The sequence below is a fragment of the Pseudonaja textilis genome, chromosome 2, assembly GCF_049901715.1.
Source record: "Pseudonaja textilis isolate UNSWEBS1 chromosome 2, rPseTex1.2, whole genome shotgun sequence".
Lineage (NCBI taxonomy): Eukaryota > Metazoa > Chordata > Lepidosauria > Squamata > Elapidae > Pseudonaja > Pseudonaja textilis.
In genome coordinates this window covers 139,957,001-139,977,868 of record NC_141991.1, presented here as the reverse complement: position 1 = coordinate 139,977,868, position 20,868 = coordinate 139,957,001, and the positions used below count along the sequence as shown (strand labels likewise).

Here is a 20,868-nt window from a genome sequence, read left to right as displayed (position 1 = left end):
GACTAGTGTACTTTTGGGAGGAAAAAAATAGGTCACAACTATTTTAACAAAATCTAGTACCTTCGTTCCTGTCTCTCTTTTGCCTGCCTCCCTCCACCCCCAAATCATCAATAACCATGCACAATTCTAATCCCCCAGATCTTTTTTTAGAGGAGACTTCAGATCACACAGATTTCTGCAGGAATCCGAAAAACCCAGCCCTGTTTGCTTTGCACCCCCGAAACTTGTTTACCTTGTTTGGGAAATCACGTAAAGTGGTGACTTTGACTTTTGGCTGACGTCCTGTTTCCCCGCCTCCCCTTTCTATCTCCTTGCAAAAGAAATTTTGGTTTCTGTGTGCTTGTCTTGTTCTGGAATGAAAAGCGTCAACAAGCGAAAGCAACGGGGTGGAAGGGTTCCAAGGAGGAAATTCTTGCCCCAAACTTCCTCCCTGCTGTAACCACTCCCTCGTATGCTGACAGTCCTTTGGAAATGAGACTGCTGCCCATCTCCAGCTAGATTTTAATGGTCTTTTAAGCAGGCATGGCCTCCTTGGTGGATGACCCTGTGGAGAAGCTTCAGGAGGAGGTATCTTGTTCCATCTGCCTGGAGTATCTGAGGGAGCCAGTGACCATCGACTGTGGCCACAACTTCTGCCAGGCCTGCATCTCAGACTATTGCAACCAAGGAGCTGGTACCACAACTGGGGCAGCTCTCTGTCCGCAGTGCCGGGTGGGGTTTTTGCTAAGCAGCTCCCGCCCCAATAAGCAGCTGGCCAATATCGTGGAGGGCATTGAGCGGCTGGCTCGGAGGCCCAGCCAAGGGCTTGTTGAGGCCTTGTGCGAGAAGCACGGCAAAAAGTTGAGGCTTTTCTGCCAGGATGATGGAGAGCCCATTTGCTTGGTGTGTGACAAATCTCGGGAGCACCGTATGCATTCGGTCCTGCCCATCGAGGAGGCCGCTCATGATTACAAGGTAAGGAGGGAGCTGGGCTTGGATTCCAAACAGAGAGCTATGAGTGAAAACAGGCTGGGGGTCTTTTTCTTTGCCTATCCAAATCCTCCATGGCTCACTAGGGAAGCTTTGGGCCAGTTATGCATGCCCTATCCAGCCTACCTGATAGGGTTGCTGTTTTGGAAGGGAGACCTCTTAGGGAAACTTCCTTTGCTGTTGGAGAGAAAGGGTGGTGGTGCGTATAGATGAAGCAAAAATGCAGAAAACTCTTACCATTCTTAGATTCAAATTGTTCAGGCAGTATTCAACTGTTCTTCCTTGACCCTTGAGCTCTGCTGGAAGGGCAGTGTTGTTGCATGTAAATAATACACAGTGATGAAATTTGCATAAATTACACAATGACATTCTCATGTAGGGGACGTCGTTGTGGCTTCTAACAGTTGTGTGGGCCTATATGTTCTCTTTTTTTGTTTTTGTTTTAAAAAGACCTCCATTACCATCAACTTTATATTGGTGGGGGGGAAAATACATAAATGATGAAATGGCTCTCTCAACCCCCTTGGCATTGAGGGCTATGAAACTGTGCCAAGAGCATTAGTTAGGCTTTTGGAGAATAACACAAGGTTAATTTTGCTACTTTTAAAATCCTTACTGCATATTGCTTGGGAAAATTAATCTTCACCCTTGCTCTAGGGATCTCTGAACAACCTAGAAGATTTTGTGAACGTTAAAAGTGGGGAGGAAATGTTGCCTTCCTTCTCTTGGCTTTTTAGGATTCTTGAAATAGTACATATGGGTCTCCTTGTGGCCTCCCGTCCAGGCACTTTTAGTTTCCAAACTCTTACAGCATCGTCTGCTCTGAGATTTCTTTCTGAGTCACATCATACTGTTTTGATTAGCTTGAAACTCTTAGATTCTTTCAAAATTGCAGATATTTTAAAGCCAATATTCCCTCATATCCCCATCCAATTTTATCCTTGCCTTCTTTAAATGCTGCCTATAATCCAGAGGTGATTTGCTTTGGGGAGGGAGGGGGGAGAAACAGATAAACTGACTGACTGACTTTTAGCTTTCAACAACTGAGAAATTTCCAAACAAAGCCTGGCAGGAACCATGCAATGTTACAAGTTTACAGAGAGGATGTTATCCGTGATTTGTTTTTATTTCTAAGCCCTGAAGAAGTAGCACTGGGATGGAGTGGAACTCCTAATGAAGTCCAAAAAGTTACTTCTCTCCCCCTTAAACAAGTAATCGCCTGCTTTGGTAGTTTACTAAAAGCAATAACAATGAAGCCCTTGCAAAATGTTAAGAGAGATAAGTCCCTCTCTGTAATATGAGACTTATAAAAAGCTATTCATCAACTTGTTTCAATTTAACCAAATTATACATCTCTGCTTCTTACAATAGCTATAGCTTCTAAAAAGATCTGCATCTTAGTACCAAAGGTTATGCAATTTTTTTTTCTTTTTATTCCCAAAGGCTATATTGAGCATGGGTGTGTACATAAGGAACTAGAAATTAACTGAGCAGCATTATGTTATAAAGTGGATTGCATCTCGTTATGAGGATGGATAATTTATGTATTTCCTGGAAAGTTAGTTTTTAACAGGGCGTTTTTGTTTGTGTGTTTTGGAAGCATATATTAGCAATTAGAGTACAGTTTTCCTGTATATCCATCCACAAAATTGTGGGAAATTTTGCCATTCATTTTTGTATAATCTAAGCATAACTATTCAAGAAAATCCTTTCCTTTTTTCTGGACCAATTTCTTCTTCCCCCTCCTTTCTTTACAATCCATGACTGTCTAGCTAGAAGAGTTGTTTCGGTAAGACAAAAACTTGCAAATGGCTTTAATCTCAAACTATTCCCAGGTTAAATTTATACACTTCCCAGATTAAATTTACTATAGGCACTGAGCATCAAAACTGGAAGAAAAAGTAGATATTTTTAACAAATGCATATATTAAAAAAACAAACAAACAGCTAGAAACAGCTCTGCTGTGACATTTGTAGATGGCAGTTTGCATGTTCTACAAACAGACGTTGACCAATTTTTCCTGATCCTTGTGCTTCTAAGTGTTACATTTAGGAATTAGGATTGCTAGCTTCTTCTCCGTTTTCACTTGGCATTCCTCCCCCCCCCCGCCCCCCATTTCTTCACTTTTTACAGCTTGGGCAGAATTAAGCCAAATGAGCTTTCCTGAGCAGACAGAAAAAATGGATTTAAAAAATAGTCAACAACACCCCCGCTGCCACCCATTTCTATATAGCAGCTGCTAGAGTGCAACAGAACACATTTGGAAAATAAATAGAAATTCTGACATTATTCATTAAAATGCCAGTACATTCCCCTTTTTCTTTCTTTCTCTTTTTTCCTCCTGTAGCAGTAGTGACCTCACATCATTGCTGCCAACTCTTTTCCTGTCTTTTTTAAAAATAACAAGTGGAAGTGAAAGCATTTGGAGACAATGCTTATCTCCACATTTCACAACCTTTATCATAAAACCGACTTTCCTCAGGATGTCATGCTGTGTCCCCCCCACCCCCACCCCCATAAATGAAAAGCCCTTGGGAAAATGTAAAGCACTTCCTTCACTGAAATTTGGTTTCGTCAACACTCTACTGACCGTTCCCTCTTATCATACACTTAATGAGTTTCTGTGCTTTAAATGTCAACTTGAGGTGTAAAAGTTTTTAAAACCTTATCTCTAAGTTCAGTGATTTCTCCAATAATTACTTTCTCCAGTTGATAATCTTCTCCTATCAACCATAAATGACACATCTATTTTTTAATTTTTTAAAAAAATTGTATAAAATACAAAAAAAAAAGACAAGAAGATAGAAAATTAAGGGAAGGAAAGGGAACGGGGAACAGGGGGTATGAAATACAGGGGGGAAGAGAAAAAGAAAGAAAAAGGGGCATTGACTTCTAACTCTTCCCAGCACAAGTACAAGATAAATATATTCCAACCTCAACTTTTTGCTTTTACATATTAATAATAGGGAGCCTCTGTGGCACAGTAGTTAGAGTTAGAGTGCAGTACTTCAAGCTACTTCTGCCGCAGCCAGCTGCCTACAGTTTGGCAGATTGAATCTCACCAGGCTCCAGGTTGACTCAGCCTTCCATTCTTCTGAGGTGGGTAAAATGAGGACCCAGATTGTTGGGGACATATAGGCTGACTCTGTAAACTGCTTAGAGAGGGCTGTAAAGCACTATAAAGTGGCATATAAGTCTAAGTGCTATTGCTATTGCTAATATATAACTAGCCACTTCTATAACACCAAATCTTTCTAATCAACAAAACCAAAACCAAAGTTTCATTTTTTTTCTTCACAAACACAAATTCCAGAAATGATATCCACATAAAAACATATTTTCCTCTTTAAATAAAGTATTCAATTTAACCATCTCTGCTTTATCTTCCTTGCTATGGAAATAGTATGTATTTCTATTTACACCTAGTAATCTTTGTGAACTATCACCATTTTTTTTTACAAAATTTATTGTATTCTTTCAAATTCTTTGGCCTTACTGAAGTGGTGAGGGGGAAGCCTTTTTTTCTTTCACCCTCCCCTTTCCCTCATAAATGACACATCAAAACAGAGATGGGTTAACAGAACCTTCCTTGGAGTTTTTGCTCTAGGTAGATCCATGGATGATTATCACTGTGGACATTGGCAACATGGGTAAGCGTTAGCCAAGAGCTGTTAGACATGAACATCATCTTGTGGGTCATAGATGATAGTCCTACAGAACAATTGCTAGAGAAACTCTATTCACACAGAAACATTTCCTGAAGAAAAGAGAAGAGCCTGTCATTCTCCAAAAGTTATGAACTACAACCTCTCCTTCACTGTTGGACCTACTAGTTGAGGTTGCTGGGAATTGTAGCTTTGAAGTTCCCAAGCCCTGTGCCCCCAACTTTCCCAGTATAGTATGTTAGTTTGAAGCAGAGGTGGGCTTCAAAAATTTTAGCAACCAGTTCTCTGCCCGGTTGCGGTGTGGGTCTGGCCTTGATGGGCGTGGCCTAGTCGGCCTCCTGCATCATGGCAGGGAAGGGGGCGTTTTTGCCCTCCCCGGGCTCCGGAGGCTTTCCTCAAGCCTCCAGAAGGGCAAAAATGGCCTTCCTGGGCTCTGGAAGCTCTCTGGAAGCTGGAAACGGGCCCATTTCCAGCCTTCCCAAACTTCCGGGAGGCCCATTTTTTGCCCTCCCCGAGCCTCCGTGCGCACCTACACTTACCTGCATCCATAACGGGCCACATGGAGACTCCTGGGTAGGACGGGGTGGAGTGGGGTGGGCGGGGCCAGTCAGGAGTGGGATTTGGAGGTTCTCTGAACTCTGTGCAGAATCTTAGCTAGCGAACCCCCAGCAGCCCATCCCTGGTTTGAAGGTTTATTCATCTACGTCCAGGTCTCATATATGTTTTCTTTCACAGATGAAGCTCCAGGAAGCTGTGGACATTCTCAGAAAAACACTGGCAGAAGCAACAAAGCTGGAAGTCCAAGAGAAGGAGAAAACAGACCAATGGAAGGCAAGCCCCTAATCATGTCCCTATGACTCTTGACTAGCTCTTTTTTACCCTGAATCTTAACTAACAGGGTCATGTGCAGAATTTTCAGTGGGGTGTTTTTAAATGCCTTGCTAGCTTTGTGGTGGGGGAGGTGCATAGCCAGGCAGCTACAGCCTTTTAGAGGTTCAACAGGACCATATACAAAGTGAGGATGGAGTTTCATTCTTCGAGCTTCTGAATTGGTTCCTAAACGTTTCATTACTAGGCCAGGTAATATCTTCAGAAACCTTCACTTGACACACCCACACCTGACCCATCATGAAACCCATGACAAGACCTTAACCTGATGTGACCTTGACCTGATGTGACCTCACATCACAAGATCTGCTGACCACACTAAGCCCTGATAAACAGGAGACATTGACACTGACATCCCCTAAATTCTACTGAAGATGTTACCTAGCCCGGTAATGAAACGTTCAGAAACCAAGTCATAGAAACCAACTCGGAGGATGAACCTCCACCCTCATCTTATACCCAAGCTACAGATGTTCACCACTATTGTGTACAAAGTTTTTGAACAGCTCCAAATATCCACTGCAGATCCCAAAGAAGAGATTCGACCAACCCTACTAATCATGAAGGAGTAGAATTGCTAGGAAGATACATTAAAATGCTATATTGCATTCCATGAATCAATGGAAAGGTGCCCTCACTGCTGATGCCTGTGCTCTATCTTTCAGGAGCAAAGCCACAAGTGGCACTGTTTTTAGCATTTTAATGAAGGATAGCAATAGCATTTAGACTTATATACTGCTTTACAGTGCTTTACAGCCCTCTGTAAACTGTTCACCACTTAGAGACCCCAACAATCTGGGTCCTCATTTTACCCACCTCGGAAGGATGGAAGGCTGAGTCAACCTTGAGCCTGGTGGGATTCGCTCTGCCAAATTGCAGGCAGCTGGCAATCAACAGAAGTAGCCTGCAGTACTGCATTCTAACCACTGTGCCACATGGGTCATAGATGGATGATAGATAGATAGATAGATAGGTAGGTAGGTAGGTAGGTAGGTAGATAGATAGATAGATAGATAGATAGATAGAGATAGAGGCAGAGACAGAGACAGAGACAGAGACAGAGAGACAGACAGAGAGAAAGAGAGACAGAGACAGAGACACTGTGGCTCATGTGGATAAGTGAAGAAAGCAATGTTTCATATCTCTTACCACAAAGCCCAGAGAATAAGCAACAGTTTGCAAAGAACAAGCAACAGCTCCTGTCCTTAAAAGGTGATGGATGAGGATGGACAAGGCTTAAAATGGCTAGTTTGGTCACTTTCCAAGTTGCTCATCAGTTATCGTTGTGGAGAGGTTCTTTGTCTCTTACCTGTGCAATTTGGGCTATATTTCTGCAGAGCTGTAGCATTCTTCTGAAATAAATTAAATCAGCATCCAAAAACTAGCCTGGTGGCATCTCACAATGTCTAGAAGAGGATGAAGCAGAAAAGAGTGGTCAACAATGACTATTACAAGAGTATGGCAGTACTGAGAGCCTGAGGCCGTAACACCTGGAAGTAACTCATGGAGTAGATAAAATAGCATTGCTTTCGCCACTAAAGTAATAGAAACAGTAAGAAGTAGAACCATATGATATCCTTCATCGACAGAAGCAAAGGAAATGTAATAATGGATTCAATGGTAATAGGATCAGGAATACACAGCTGACAGAACTGGTCCAAGAGAGTATTATGCTTATTTCTTTTAACACCAGTCTAGTACTTTTTCAAAAGTGCTAAACCCAAATATATAAGGCAGGGATCTTCAAATTTGGAAGCTTTAAGACTTGTGGACTTCAACTCCCAGAATTCCTCCTCCAGTCATGTTAGCTCAGGAATTGTGGGACTTGAAGTCCACAAGTCTTAAACTTGCCAAGTTTGAAGAGTTGTGAAAGGTCTGACTAACTCTTAAGACAGCAGGTGCCTCTATGTAACTTGGTTATCTCTCAGCCAAGCCAAAATGGTCATGGAAGGACAGTTTCCAGAAGTGGTTGGAAGGTGGGGGGAAGAGAGGGTACCCACCAAGCCTAAAGTGACTTTAAAGCAGCTGGACTAGACCCTAAATTCTGACTGCATCAGCATCCACATGCAATTTTCCACAGGGTATCCTAATGGGTAAAGAATAAAAACCCTATCTTAATACTGAAATAGATGACTTTATGCTCCCTCCACAGTGGGCTGAGCATAAAATCAAGACAACCGAAGTCCGCAACAGAAAAATATAACAGTTATGGGGGCCTATTTGTATAGTAGTTGGGGGAAGTGAAGAACAGCCCCGTACAAGGAATAGAAGCAGGACAAAAGGTGCCAAAGAAGTGATGGATTTATGTGGCAGGTTCCTCATTCTCAGCGAGGCAAGAAGTAGCAGCACACGCTGACTGCATGTGTATTTGCCTCGGGTGTGTTGGCTTTCTTTCCCGCAAACTCTCTTACAACTCAGAAGTGAGTCAGCAGTAGCTATTTGGCTCAGATGTTGGGAAAGATCCACAGTTGCTCAAATTGTTGGTGTATCAAGGCGGCTTTAAGCTCTCCCGGTTCAAAGATGAAAAATGTCATCGAAGCTGGAGAGCTTAAAGCTGCCTGGATATCACCTTCTGATCCCACAAGTGTGAGGAGCTGGTTCTGATGACCTGACCTCTGCTTGTGTGTAAAGTATTTCACCATTTCTCAGAGGCTCTTGACTCTGGGGATTGGGATTATTATATGTGAAAGAACTGCAATTCTTTGTTTTGCTTTTTCGGTTATAAGGAATGTGGCTAAACTTCAACAGGTAGGAAGAATGACACATTTGCCTGAGACTCTTTACCATCAAACCATGGGGGTTGCTCTGGCTCCCCTTCCCTCAAAGAAGATTCACAAAATCCTGGGCTTGCATAGACCAGTTTAGGGTTTCTGGGCCACTCCCTAAAGCTATGTTTTAAAAAGCAGCTGGATTTTCAGGCACTAACAAACATTTTCCCCAAATCAAACCATAATCGACTTGCATCTCTGACTTGTCCTTGAGCACTGATTTAAAATTTGCTAAGTAACCTAGGTATGGATCTCTAAGCACCAATTATCAGCTAAAATACCCAGAGCAACTCAAAACTCAGCAGGAAAAAAAATTCTAGAAAGATCAACATATTGCTGTACTTTCTTACAGTTACAAAGTTTGTTTTGTAACACTTTAAAGGCAAACCACAAATCCGCTACAATAAAAAATATTGCACTTTGGCAGTTATCAGTATAAATACATATAAAACATGGTTTTGGGAAACAGCAAAGGGGGTTATTTTAAAGACAGGAAAACCAGGAAGTACAGGTGGTGATAATGATTTAAGCATTGCTGAAAGCAAAACCATGCAATTTGAAGTTCCTCCGTTCTGGTTCAGAAGGTTGGAAGATAGCCAATGTAAAACCAATTGTAAAAAGAACCAAGAAAAATTGGGGATGGGCTAGTCAGTTTAAGGTGGGTCCCAGGTAAATTCATTGAAGTGGCAATCAAAGACAAAAAAAAAAGGATAAAGTACATAGAGACAAACTATGCAAATCAACACGTTTCACATCACGGCAGTAGATCATTTGCACACGGACCTAAGTACAGGGGTGGAATTCTACAGGTTTGCACCTATTCAGTAGAACCGGTTGTTAACATTCTAAGCAGTTCGGAGAACCAGTTTTAGAAGAAATTACTGGCCTAATCCTGTAAGGAAGGTAGGAAGGAAACATTCCGGTGTTGCTGCCTCTCCGTTAACCCTTATTACATTCTTGGCAGGATTAGTCTTCCTGTCTCAGGAATGTCTCTGGAGTTTTTTTGCCCTCCTTTGCTGGTACTTTGCTTGTGTGGAGTGACCATTCAAAGTTACAATAGCACTGAAAAAAGTGACTTATAACCATTTCTCACACTTACGACTGTTTCAGCATCCCCACAGTCACGAGAGGCCAGGCGAGGAGATCGATGTGAGTGATGTTGAGTTGGCCATGCCCAGCCAGTCACATTACCATCAAGCCACACCCACCAACTAAGCCACAGCCACAGAAACAGTTGTTAAAAAAATTGAATCCCACCCCTGCCCAAGTATTAACAATCTTTATTACTTTTCCCCTCAAAGCTACATTCCGTTTATATTACCTTCTACAAACTTGGTTAATTTGAATGATTTTTTAAAGGGCAGGACAATAAAGGACTCCATTTGTTGTTGCCATCTGGATGTGGTGGAATCTGCTTTGAGCTAAAGCGGCTCTGTAATGGATTTATTAACTATCCATTGCTCCTTTGTCATACATTGATGGATGTCAATTTGATCCTGAATGCAATTGTATATGCTCCCTAATGGATTATTTCTTTCTAGAAAGGGCAGGTGCTTCAGGGTTACCTCCTGAATGGGGTTAGTATTATTAAGGAAAATAATATGATATTATTTTAATATTAGCCATATTTTAATATTTATTAATAAATATCTAATATTTATTAAAATGTTTATTAAATATGAAAGAAATGTTTTAACCTATTTCTTTCAAATGAAATAAATATTTTGATATATTTCTCTCATATATTTAATATATTCCTTTAATATTACTTTGATTCATCCAATGTCCAGTCTTGCTTTCTCTCAATCCCCCTGCTAGGACAAAGTCAAGAAACACAGAACGCTCATTGTATTAGGGTTTGAAAAACGTCGCCAGGCAATGGCTGAGGAAGAGAAGCTACTTTTGAAGCATCTTCAAGAGGAAGAGTTGGGGACACTGAAGAAGCTGGAGAGGAATTCAGACTTCCTTCTTGAGCAGTGTGCTGGGCTGCAGAACCTCATCACAGAGATGGAGCATAAATGCCAAGAACCTGCAGCCATCTTGCTCAAGGTGAGGTCCTTCAGGATAAGCCAGCTGAAAGGAGTAAGAGAAAGCAAATGGCTACAGGCAACAAATTTGCCATGGTCTCTTGCTGGAGAGGACAGCCCAATGGCTCGGTGGTTAAGATGCTGGATTTGTTGGCTGGAACAGCCTGCCGACAAGCATTGCACAATGGGGTGAGCGTCTGTCTTCGCCTAGCTCCTGCCCACCTAGCAGTTTGAAAGCATGTAAATGTGAATAAATGTGTGTAAATGTGAGTCGATAAATAGGTACTACTGTGGTGGGGAGGAAACAGCATACAGTAAACAGCATAACAGTAAAATTGGCAGGGACTCCTTGCTAAAGAGCTCAATAATTTCTTGTAACTTTCTTTTCATGTTGTTTTGCTAGGTTTCTTGTAGATATTAATCACCAAATTGTTCCAGAACTGGTGCTGCAAAAGGATAGAATGTAGAATTAACAGAAGGCAACATTGGTTCATTGCCATTTCTAGAATTGTGACTTTGGAAGTTGAGGGAGCATACAAAGTGATTGATAAGCTATGAATTGCATATATCCTAGATAGAATAACCAAGCCCTTAAAATACAACATCAGAAGTTATACCTCAGACAACCTGTGTTGTTAAATCCTGTGTTGTCTGAAGGATAACTTCTGATGTTATATTTTAAGAAAACAGCAAAGCTGCTGAAAGCATCATTCTTCCCCTTGCCCAACTTTTTAACTGGACTTTGTTCCTTAGAACCTTGAGGACTAGAAACAAAATATCTACCCTCCCCCTCACACACAAAAAGACAACAAATAGTATAATGTTTGATTGAGCAGCGTTAACAATAGGATTCTTTATAAGTTCTTTCAGCAACATTTAAAAAAAAATACTGAAGCATTTATCATATTTTTTTTGTTTCTTCTTCTAGGATGTGAAAAGGACCTTGACCAGGTCAGTCCACTAAATTTAGACAGTTATTTGCAGACTTAATTTTGTAATAAATCCTGATTGAAGTTTGCTTCCTGATAAAGGCTAGGTAGTCTTCAACTTAGGACTACAATGGGCCCCAAATTTCTGTTGCTAAGCAAGGCAGTTGTTAAGTGAGTTGTGAGCAATTTTGCAGCCTTTCTTTGTGACGATGAAGTGAATTACTGCCGTTGTTAAGTGAATCAGGCTTTCCCCATTGACTTTCCTTATTGGAAGCCAGCTGGGAAGGTCACAAATGGCAATCACCTTGATCCTGGCATGTTGCAACTGTATAAATAAATACATGCTGGTTGCCAAGAGCCTAAATTTTTGATCACAGGACCACAGAAATGCTGCAAAAGTCATAAGTACGAGGAGTCGCTTTTTTCAGGGCGACTGTAAGCTTGAACAATCGCTAAACAAATTCTTGTATGGCAAGAACTACCTGCAGTCACTTTCGTTGTCCTTAGACTTAAAAAAAAAAAGATGCTTTTAATGGGATAATTGAGGATCCAGATTGTTGGGGGCAATATGCTGACTCCATAAACAGCTGTAAAAGCATTGTGAAGTGCTATAGAAGTAATCTAAATGCTATTGCTATTTCTCCCCAGGAGTGAAGGACTGACCTTGAAAGAACCACAGCCGATTTCGTTGGAATTGCAAGACTCCTATGACGTTCCTGGGTTGATGGAGTCATTGCAAAGATACAATGGTAATTGAGAGGTGCTTATGTCATGCTGGGCTTAATGTATTGGATAGGTCATGTATTCAAGTTCTCACTTGGATCTCAGTGATTTGGACAGGTTCCCTCCTAGGATCACAAGATCATCGAGGGTGGGGAGGGGCAAATTAAGAGTCTGGCCCAAAGCTTGACAGTGGTATAGCTTCCTAAATTATAGAGGCGTCAAACTTGATTTCATTGAGGGCTGCATCAGGATTGTGTTTGACCTCAGAGGGCCAGGGGGCAGAGGTGGGATTCAGCAGGTTCTGAACAGTTCTGGAGAACCAGTAGCGGAAATTTTGAGTAGTTTGGAGAACCGGCAAATACTGTGTTTCTCACAAAATAAGGCCGGGCCTTTTTTTTTTTTTTGACCCCTGAAAAAACGGCGAGGCCGTCTTTTTGGGGGTGACTAAATTCCCCCCCTTGCATCCTCGGGTGGGCGGGCAGCGACAGCTTGGATGTTGACCTCGGCATTGGTGGACATTTCGTATCGGAGACCTGCCACCACTGTTGCTTTCCCTTCTCCCCTGCTGCCGTGGCGTTTAGAGCAACACCGTGGTGTTTGGCGCAGCCACATGCGGCCAGCCAGGGCTCCTCCCTGCAACTGGAGCACGGCGGAGACACCTGGCTTCAGGCGCTCCTGTCGCCGCCTTCCCTTTGCCTTCGAAGGAAAAGCCAATTATTTTAAAAACGATGCCTTACTACAACAAAGACTCCCCTGCCCGAGAGGGCAGCCCAACCCCACGTGGGGAGGTGAATCTCCCAGGGCCGCAGTGCAGGATCGGCCCACCTCGGGAGAAGCGCCCAGCCACCATCCCTGCCTGGCACCGGGCAGAACACGAAGAGATTTGCCTGGGGTGCCCAGCGCAGCTGACAGGTGGGCCCTCCTTCCTGGCAGCAGAGCTCTAACCAAGGTGGTGAGTGCCTCCCCACCTGACCCTCCACTCATCCTGCCAGGGCCGCGCCAGAGCCGTGTGGGCTGGGCAGAGCCAGGAAAGTGAGCCATGGGTGCGTGCCCGCCTGCCAAGCAAAAGAGCTGGGCCAACCTGAGCTTGGTTTCCTTCCCAAGTCCTTCCAGCGCGAACCCAAAGGGGCCACCGGGAGAGGCTGCCCGAGGCAGTGATAGCACCCACCGGTCCGCGGACAGGGAGGTGAGGTGATGGCAGCACTGCTTCCCTGGCTGGCGGAGAGAACCCGAAGCTGCCCATCCTTTCCACCCCTCGCCCAGCCCAGCCCTGTCCCCATGCATCTCCAAATGCGTCGGCAGCTCCAAATGCTGCAGCGGAACGGGCATCAGGCAGACGTGCTGACTCGGCGGGGCTCAGCTCGGAGGAGGACATGGCGCAGGCTGTCACCTTGCCTCCCTGTCCACGGACAGGTGGGTGCTATCACTGCCTCGGGCAGCCTCTCCTGGTGGCCCCTTCGGGTTCGGGCTGGAGGGACTTGGGAAGGAAGCCAAGCTCGGGTCAGCCTGGCTCTTTCGCTTGGCAGGCAGATGCGCACCCATGGCTCACTTTCCTGGCTTTGCCCAGCCTGTACGGCTCTGGCGCGGCCCTGACAGGATGAGCAGAGGGTCCAGTGGGGAGGCGCTTGCTGCCTTGGTGAGAGCTCCACTGCCGGGCAGGAGGACCCGCCTGTCAGTTGCGCTGGGCGGCCCAGGCAAAACTCTTCACACTCTGTCCAGCGCCAGGCAGGGATGGTGGCTGGGTGCTTCTCCCGGGGTGGGCCAATCCTGAGCTGCGGCCCCGGGAGATTTGCCTCCCCAAGTGGGGTTGGGCTGCCCTCTCGGGCAGGGGAGGCTTTGTCGTACCGGTAGTAGGGTGTTGTTTTTAAAAGAATTGGCTTTGCCTTCAAAGGCGAAGGGAAGGCGGTGACATGAGCGCCTGAAGCTGGGTGTCTCCGCCGCGGTCTGGTTGCAGGGAGGAGCCCTGGATGGCTGTGCGTGGCTGTGCCAAACGCCACGGCATTGCTCTAAACGCCATGGCAGCAAGGGAGAAGGGAAAGCAATGGTGGAGGAAGGTCTCCTGATACGAAGTGCCCCATCAACGCCAAAGTCAACGCAGGCAGCACCATATCCGGGTATGCAACAAAAGTACTTCCTAACAGCAAGCCCCGCCCCACCATTCCTCCCGATTTTGCATGTTTAATATAGGCCTTAATTTGGGGGTAGGGGCTTAATTTGATTTTATGCCGATAAAACATGCTGGTCCTTCCTATTGGTGGAGGCCGTATTGTTGGAGAGACACAGTACCACCTCTGATTGGAGATTTTACAGTATCCTTCCCCTGCCACACCCACCAAGCTACGCCCACTGAACTGGTAGTAAAAAAACCTTGAATCCCACCACTGCCAGGGTGGCTTTGGCGAGTTTAATATCACTCATTGAGGCTCCATTTTCACAGGCAGAGGGCTCCAGGAGGCCGTCACAGCCCAAAACGGAGCTCGGGTGGGCAGTGCGCAGTCTCTCCTGAGCTCCATTTTCATTTCCGGAGGGTTGCAGGAGGCCATCATGGCTGAAAGTGGAGCCTGGAAGGGCTGCTGGCAGAGGCACCCTGGGCTGGTCCTTTCCTGCTTCCAGTGTGGGTTTGTGGGATCTAAGCACCCCATGGGCCAGATCCAGCCTGAGGGCCTTGAGTTTGACACCCCTGCTAAATTACGACTGGAAAAATGAGAGCAGTCTTGATAGTCTCTCTTTCTGCTTTCAGCATCGGTGACCTTTGATCCGGATACAGCTAATCCTTACTTGCTCTTATCCGAGGACCTCCTCAGCGTTCAAGTGGTGGATCAAAGGCAAGATCTGCCCAAGAGCTCTTCTCGCTTTGAAACGTGCACCTGTTTAATGGGCCGCGAGCAGTTCACTTTTGGAAAGCATTATTGGGTGGTGTGTGTGGAAGGCAAGTCCAGCTGGACACTGGGAGTGTGCAAAGAATCAGTGAGCCGCCAAGGTATCTTCACCCCCTCACCGGCAGCAGGGTTCTGGACAATATGGCTGAGGAATGGGGATGAGTATGCAGCACTTACCTCTCCACTCACAGAACTAGTGGTCAGAGCAAAGCCAAAGCTGGTTGGTATCTTCCTGGACTATGACGCAGGAGAGGTTTCTTTCTATAATAGCAGTACCGGTTCCCACATCTTTACCTTCTTGGATTCCTTCTCTGAGACCCTTCGGCCTTACTTCTATCCTGGAATCCGGGCTGGGGGTCTCAATGATGCTCCCCTCATTATCCAGCCCGCCAAAGACCAGTCAGGACTTTCTCTTCTGGCCATTGAGACCTTTTCACATCTCTAGGGCGGGTTCCAGACGAAGCATTTAATCTGGAATGGGACAACCAGGTGATGCTATTCCGTACTTATGTCTGTGGAGATTCCCAGCCATCCAGGCCATGGTTGTCCCAAAAGGTGCTTTTTCAAGAGGCAACTGGACTTTCTGGTTTTTCTTTGAAAGCGTTTCGCTTCTCAGCCAAGAAGCTTCTTCAGCTCTGATTCAGAGCTTCTTGGATAAGAAATGAAATGTCTTCAAAGAAAAACCAAAAAGTCCAGTTGCCTCTTGAAAAAGCATCTTTGGGACATTTCCTTACTTATGCTATTCTTGTCTGGGTCTCTTTAACACATTTTCACCCTCTGAGACAGAGGTCACTCCTGCATCAGAAAAAATGTTTCCAAATGGATCTTTGGATATGGAATAGACATGGCTTATTCCTGTAATTTCATGCAACGTTGCCTTTCTACAGTTATTCTGTCATAAAGTCCTTTATCTCTAAATCAGTCCCCTCCTCTTTTTTTTTATCCAAAAGGGCGTCTGAAAAACAATTCTTGGTGATTGAGGAGGTAATAGAGTAGGTACTGACTGCCGAGGATGTATGTTAGCGTTAGTCTTTATTATTGTTGTTGATGTTGGATTTTTATGGATATTTATTTTAGTTAATATTATTTCCACATCTTTTGTAAATTGCTTGGATGCTTCTGTTGGAAGTCACAAAAGTACCTGAAATAAATAAATAAATAACAAAGGCAACAATATCCAAAATCATTGAATTTAATTTACCGGAGGAATAAATATGCAGAAGTTCAAAACAGCAAGAAACCAAATTGACATAAAAGGGTTTTCTGAGAGGACAAGTGTTTATAACATCTGAGGGAAGTCTAATTTAAACTCAGATGCTTAATTTCTTTGGGAATCTTTTCTTCTGATCCTGTGGTTTGTATGTGTGGTTTTAAAAAATATCTCACTGTTTCTTTTATGTCTTTCTCTGACTTTCTTCTGCCCTTCCCCTTCCACACCTCTCCCTTTCCTTAATTCTTTGTTCAAATTACTTTTGTTTCTTCTTCTCTTTCTCCTCCAATTTGGCTATCTCTCTCTCTCTCTCCCCCTCTCTCTCTGTGCCTCTCTCTCCCTCTCCCTCTCTCTCTCTCTCTCTTTCTGTCTCTCTCTCTCTTGGATGGAGGTGTATTAGGTAGCTGCTTTATAATAGCATTGATGGAGAACACTCCTAGATCCCAAATGCTAGGCTTTAGGAAAACTTCCTTTGTCACTAAAACTAAGTGTGCTTATACTCTAGGGCAGAGGTCACCAACCTTTTGGACCTCAGGGACCACCAAACTCATAATTTTAAATCCCAGGTGTTGAGGTAATTCCCCGTTAGGAGAATGAGCGCATACAGGGAGACGTATTTGAGAGAAGTGTTTGAATAATACACACACAGTACACAGACACACTGTACAGTAAATGTAGGTTTTTACTTCCAGTAAGGTTTTAGAAAAGTCCAAAATAAGCAATCCAAAGTCATTCACAGGTAAAATCAGTCAGTTTTCACCCAGGGATAATCCAAATATCGAAGTCCAGTGTCAAAAAACAGTTCAGTATCAGACTTACATTAAATCCAGTAATATCAGTCAATTAGAAAAAATGGAGGAACGGCAATATTTTCCAACAGAAGGAAACAGAGATACACTCACACTCTCTTCTGAGACTCAGACTAAACAAATCAGGTTTCTGGCTCCATCTTATGGCCCTTTGAAAAACCACACCCAATTGCAGTTTTTGCAATCTCTTAAAGACATAGTACGAAAATGTTTATCCTGGTTTATATATTTCTAACCCAAATACCTGTTAGGTGACTTATATTCCTAACACCAGGGACCACTAATATGAATTTTGACTGATGGTGGCTTGCTGACATTGGTGAGAGAGAGAGAGAGAGATCTGTTCTAATCTCCCTCTCTCTCTCTCTCTCTCTCTCTCATTCACACACACACATGATCCCTCACATATACACAGACACACCCTTCAAGGCAGCCACATTCCTGCTTTTGAGCTCCGTTTGGTAGGGGAAGAGAGAGATCCGATCTAACACAGAGATCCCTCACACACACACACACACACACACACACACACACACACACACCCTCCAAGGCAGCCACATTCCTAGCCTGCTTAGAAGAAGAAAGAAGTGGAAAAAAACAGCTCGGTAGCCAGGCAAGTTCCCCCCCCCTCCACCCTTTCCCCCCCTCCCCTCGCTACCTCTTCTTGTTCCGACGCAAGCTTTGTGTTCCCGTGGACCGGCCATGTGGGCGGCACAGCCTTCTATTCCTGCGGTTAATTGCTTTGGGGAGTGCTCTGGGGGTGATATTTATCTGCGGACCACCAAAATTTTCTCGCGGACCACCAATGGGCCACGGCCCACTGGTTGGCGACCGCTACTCTAGAGCACATCTTTTCACTCCTTTGTGTGTTGATGGTACCAGCATGAAGACTAGGTGGCTTCTATTTAGTCTGCTCATTATCTATTGACTGTCTTGTTTAATAATATACTTAATGTTTTAGCATTATCACTTTTTTCATGTTTGTCATTTACTGAGAATGTCTTTAAAATTTAGTTGCAGGATACTCTTTCACCCCTAGAGGTCTCCCTATCCTTCTGCCAATTGTCAGAAAGAAGTCAAAAGTCTCTCCCCCACTCCCCTAGGTTATTACAGTTCTAGTTGATTGTATACAAGCTGGCCTTGATGCAGAAGTATCCGCAGGATCCAATGCTTTTGTTCAAATGCCGAAAGCAATGTAATGCTGTCACAATGCAAGCTCTGTGTTTTGTACAGGTGGGCAACGTCATTACTCTTGTACAAATAGTTGACTACCTACTGCTCTTACCTTCTTGCTTTCAGAGTGGACCTGTTTTCAGAGAGAAGAGCCAAGCTTATGATTTTTGAGCCTGATTATTCATCTCAGCGGAAACTTCATATATATCTTCATTAGATGCAAAGCTCTAGTCAGCAAGTGGCTCAGAGCAGCTTCCATATCCTTTGCAATAATCAGGTTAAAGAAACAACCATAAGAACAATAACATTCAGAATAACAATTACTCCAAGACAATCCAGAACGTAGTGCTGGGAAATCCCATAACCAGTAAACCTTCCCATAAGGCAGGGGTGTCAAACTCAAGGGATTTGGCTCGCAAGGTGCTTAGATCCTATGGGGCCACCTTCGAAATCGTGAAGGATCTCCCAGGCTCCATTTTCACTGCCGGAGGGCTGCAGAAGGATCTCCCCCAGTCCCTCCAGGGCCACCACAGATGCCCCCAACATGAATGGTGTCGAGCTGGCCACGCCCACCCTGGCCACGCCCACTCAGTTCCTCGAGTTCAAACACAACCCTGATGTGGCCCTCAATGCACCTGAGTTTGACACCTCTGCCATAAGAGATTTTTTTTTTTTAGATCCCAGACGTTTGTCTTAATTGCCATACAGAACACTAAAAAGTGTAAGGGACAGTCTGGCCTCCATTAGGAGAACTATTCCATAAAAGTGGGGTTTGGGAAGGGAAAAGCGACACAGGAAGCTTGTCCCCAAAGTAGCCATCTTCCCTAACAGTAGGTTCCTAAGGGAACCCACCCAACCTGCTGCACAAGGAAAAGCCACTGGAAAAAGGTGGTTCCCAAAGGTCCTCAGGTCCTGAGACAAGAAGGGGTTTCAGGTAACATCCAGCACCATGAGTGGCACCCAGAATTCAAATGGTAACCAAATCAGTGCAGTGCTAAGAGCAGACCAATTAATACCCATATCTACCCAAGTTATTACATTCTGGACCATCTGCAGCCCATAGAAGGGATGCAGTTTAGTATCAAATAATCTCTTTGTCCTTTCCCAAGTGGTCCATTCAAAATATCTGTGTGATTCTTGTGAGTTTAAGGGCCTGATGCTTTAGGCCAGGGGTCTTCAAACTTGACAGCTTTAAGACTTGTGGACTTCAACTCCCAGAATTCCTCCTCCAGTCATGTTAGCTCAGGAATTCTGGGAGTTGAAGTCCACAAGTCTTAAAGCTGTCAAGTTTGAAGACCCTTGCTTTAGGTAAAGCTGACCAGGAAAAAAAAATGGTACAAGAAGGATTGTGTAAGTATGAAATGCCCAATCTGCTTTCCTATCCTGGAGTTTTAAAATAAAAGGTCCCACACTCATCTAGGACCAAAAAAGAGAAGCAATAGGACCTAGACACATGATTGATTGATTAAATGAATGAATGATCCATCCATAGAACTACCCCAGCAGAAAACACAAAAGTAACATGAGAAGGAAGTCTGCCACAGAAAGTGAACCTTTCGGTTTTTTGTAATTTGTTCCAGTGATAATATAAATAATGTTTTTGTCTAGCTTTCCTACCAAGACATTGTGAGGATACCATAAATAGTCAGGAAAAAACAAAACAAAACCCCAGACCATAGAACAAATTAATCCAGATTTTTTTTACTCAAGGCACAGGCTCAGACTATTGTATGCTTGACAGACTATTGTATGGAAAGACGCAGCTCCCACACAATGCTGGTAAGAATGGAAAGAGAACAACTTTCAATTGTTGGTTTTATTGTATGCTGCCAGAGTCACTTTGTGTGAGACAGGTGGCTATATTCATTTGGGAAAGGAAAGAAGGAGAGGAGAGGGGAGTGGAGAGGGTCTGTAGTAAAGCAGACTTGATTTCAACAATAATGAATGATTCACTGAGATCTAAAAAACAAGCTGACAACTGAGACAATCTATCGGACTGGTGTCTTAACAGTCAACATCATCCAAGGCATTTAATCAATTATTTAATAAAAGAGGGTCACAAATGCCCTTATGGGAAAACTGGAGAACTTGGGAGGCAACATAAAGCGGAAGATAGTGATGTGATTTTTAAAGCTGGCAAAGGTTCCCACCACATTGTAGAATAAAAGGATACCTTTTGCTTCCAGATCAAGCTTAGAATCTATGCAAAAATATATTACCCCCCACAAAAAGGGTGTGTGTGTGTGTGTGTGTGTGTGTGTGTGTGTGTGTGTGTGTGAATTGATAGAGAAATGTTATTTGTAAAAGGGGAACCAAAGGATGAATGGCTACAGAAATAGTACAGGCTACGCGTGAACTCATTTTGTTGATGTTGTTCCAATCCTTTCACTATCTTCTTTAAACATCAGCAGTTGTTAATTTCATTATGCCATCTGTATGCAGGGCACTTTACTTATGTAAAGTGGCACACACCCTGATGGCATCACGTGGACAAATCTATTTTGCATATGTGGCTTTCTTCCAGATGCGGATGGATCTGGGCCTTACATCCCAGGCCTCGCCTTTTCTTGCAGCTGCTTATTTTAGCATCCTAATTCTTCTCTAGCTAGATCACAATGGGAGTAATGACAATCACTGGATCCTTGCACGCGTCCCTGGAGATGCCTAACTTTGGATTCTGTGATTGTCTTACCTAATGATGGGAGCCATCACCCTCATCTTCTCAAACAGCTCAAATTACAGTGACACCCAAGGATACGCAAATGAACGTCCTAAAGGTGGGAAGAACGATACAAGTGAGATCACTTGGGATACAATTGTAGGGAAG

The 20,868-nt window shown here is 44.0% G+C and overlaps 1 protein-coding gene and 1 long non-coding RNA gene across 2 annotated transcripts in view; one reads left to right on the top strand and one right to left on the bottom strand.

Moving 5' to 3' along the window:
* The window catches only part of LOC148127116 (uncharacterized), a 32,903-nt gene extending 31,638 nt beyond the window's left edge, over window positions 1–1,265 (bottom strand). Inside the window, exon 1 of the long non-coding RNA XR_015741947.1 lies at window positions 1,207–1,265. This is a non-coding gene — a long non-coding RNA (uncharacterized LOC148127116). The remainder of the gene's footprint in view (window positions 1–1,206) is intronic.
* LOC113444875 (E3 ubiquitin-protein ligase TRIM58-like) lies at window positions 306–16,016 on the top strand. The gene is made up of 6 exons (XM_026713793.2): window positions 306–954; window positions 5,371–5,466; window positions 10,110–10,340; window positions 11,247–11,269; window positions 11,896–11,996; window positions 14,711–16,016. Exons 1-6 carry the CDS (start codon window positions 523–525, stop codon window positions 15,292–15,294), a joined length of 1,467 nt encoding a protein of 488 aa, XP_026569578.2. The 5' UTR covers window positions 306–522; the 3' UTR covers window positions 15,295–16,016.
* The last annotated feature ends 4,852 nt before the right edge of the window (window positions 16,017–20,868 follow it).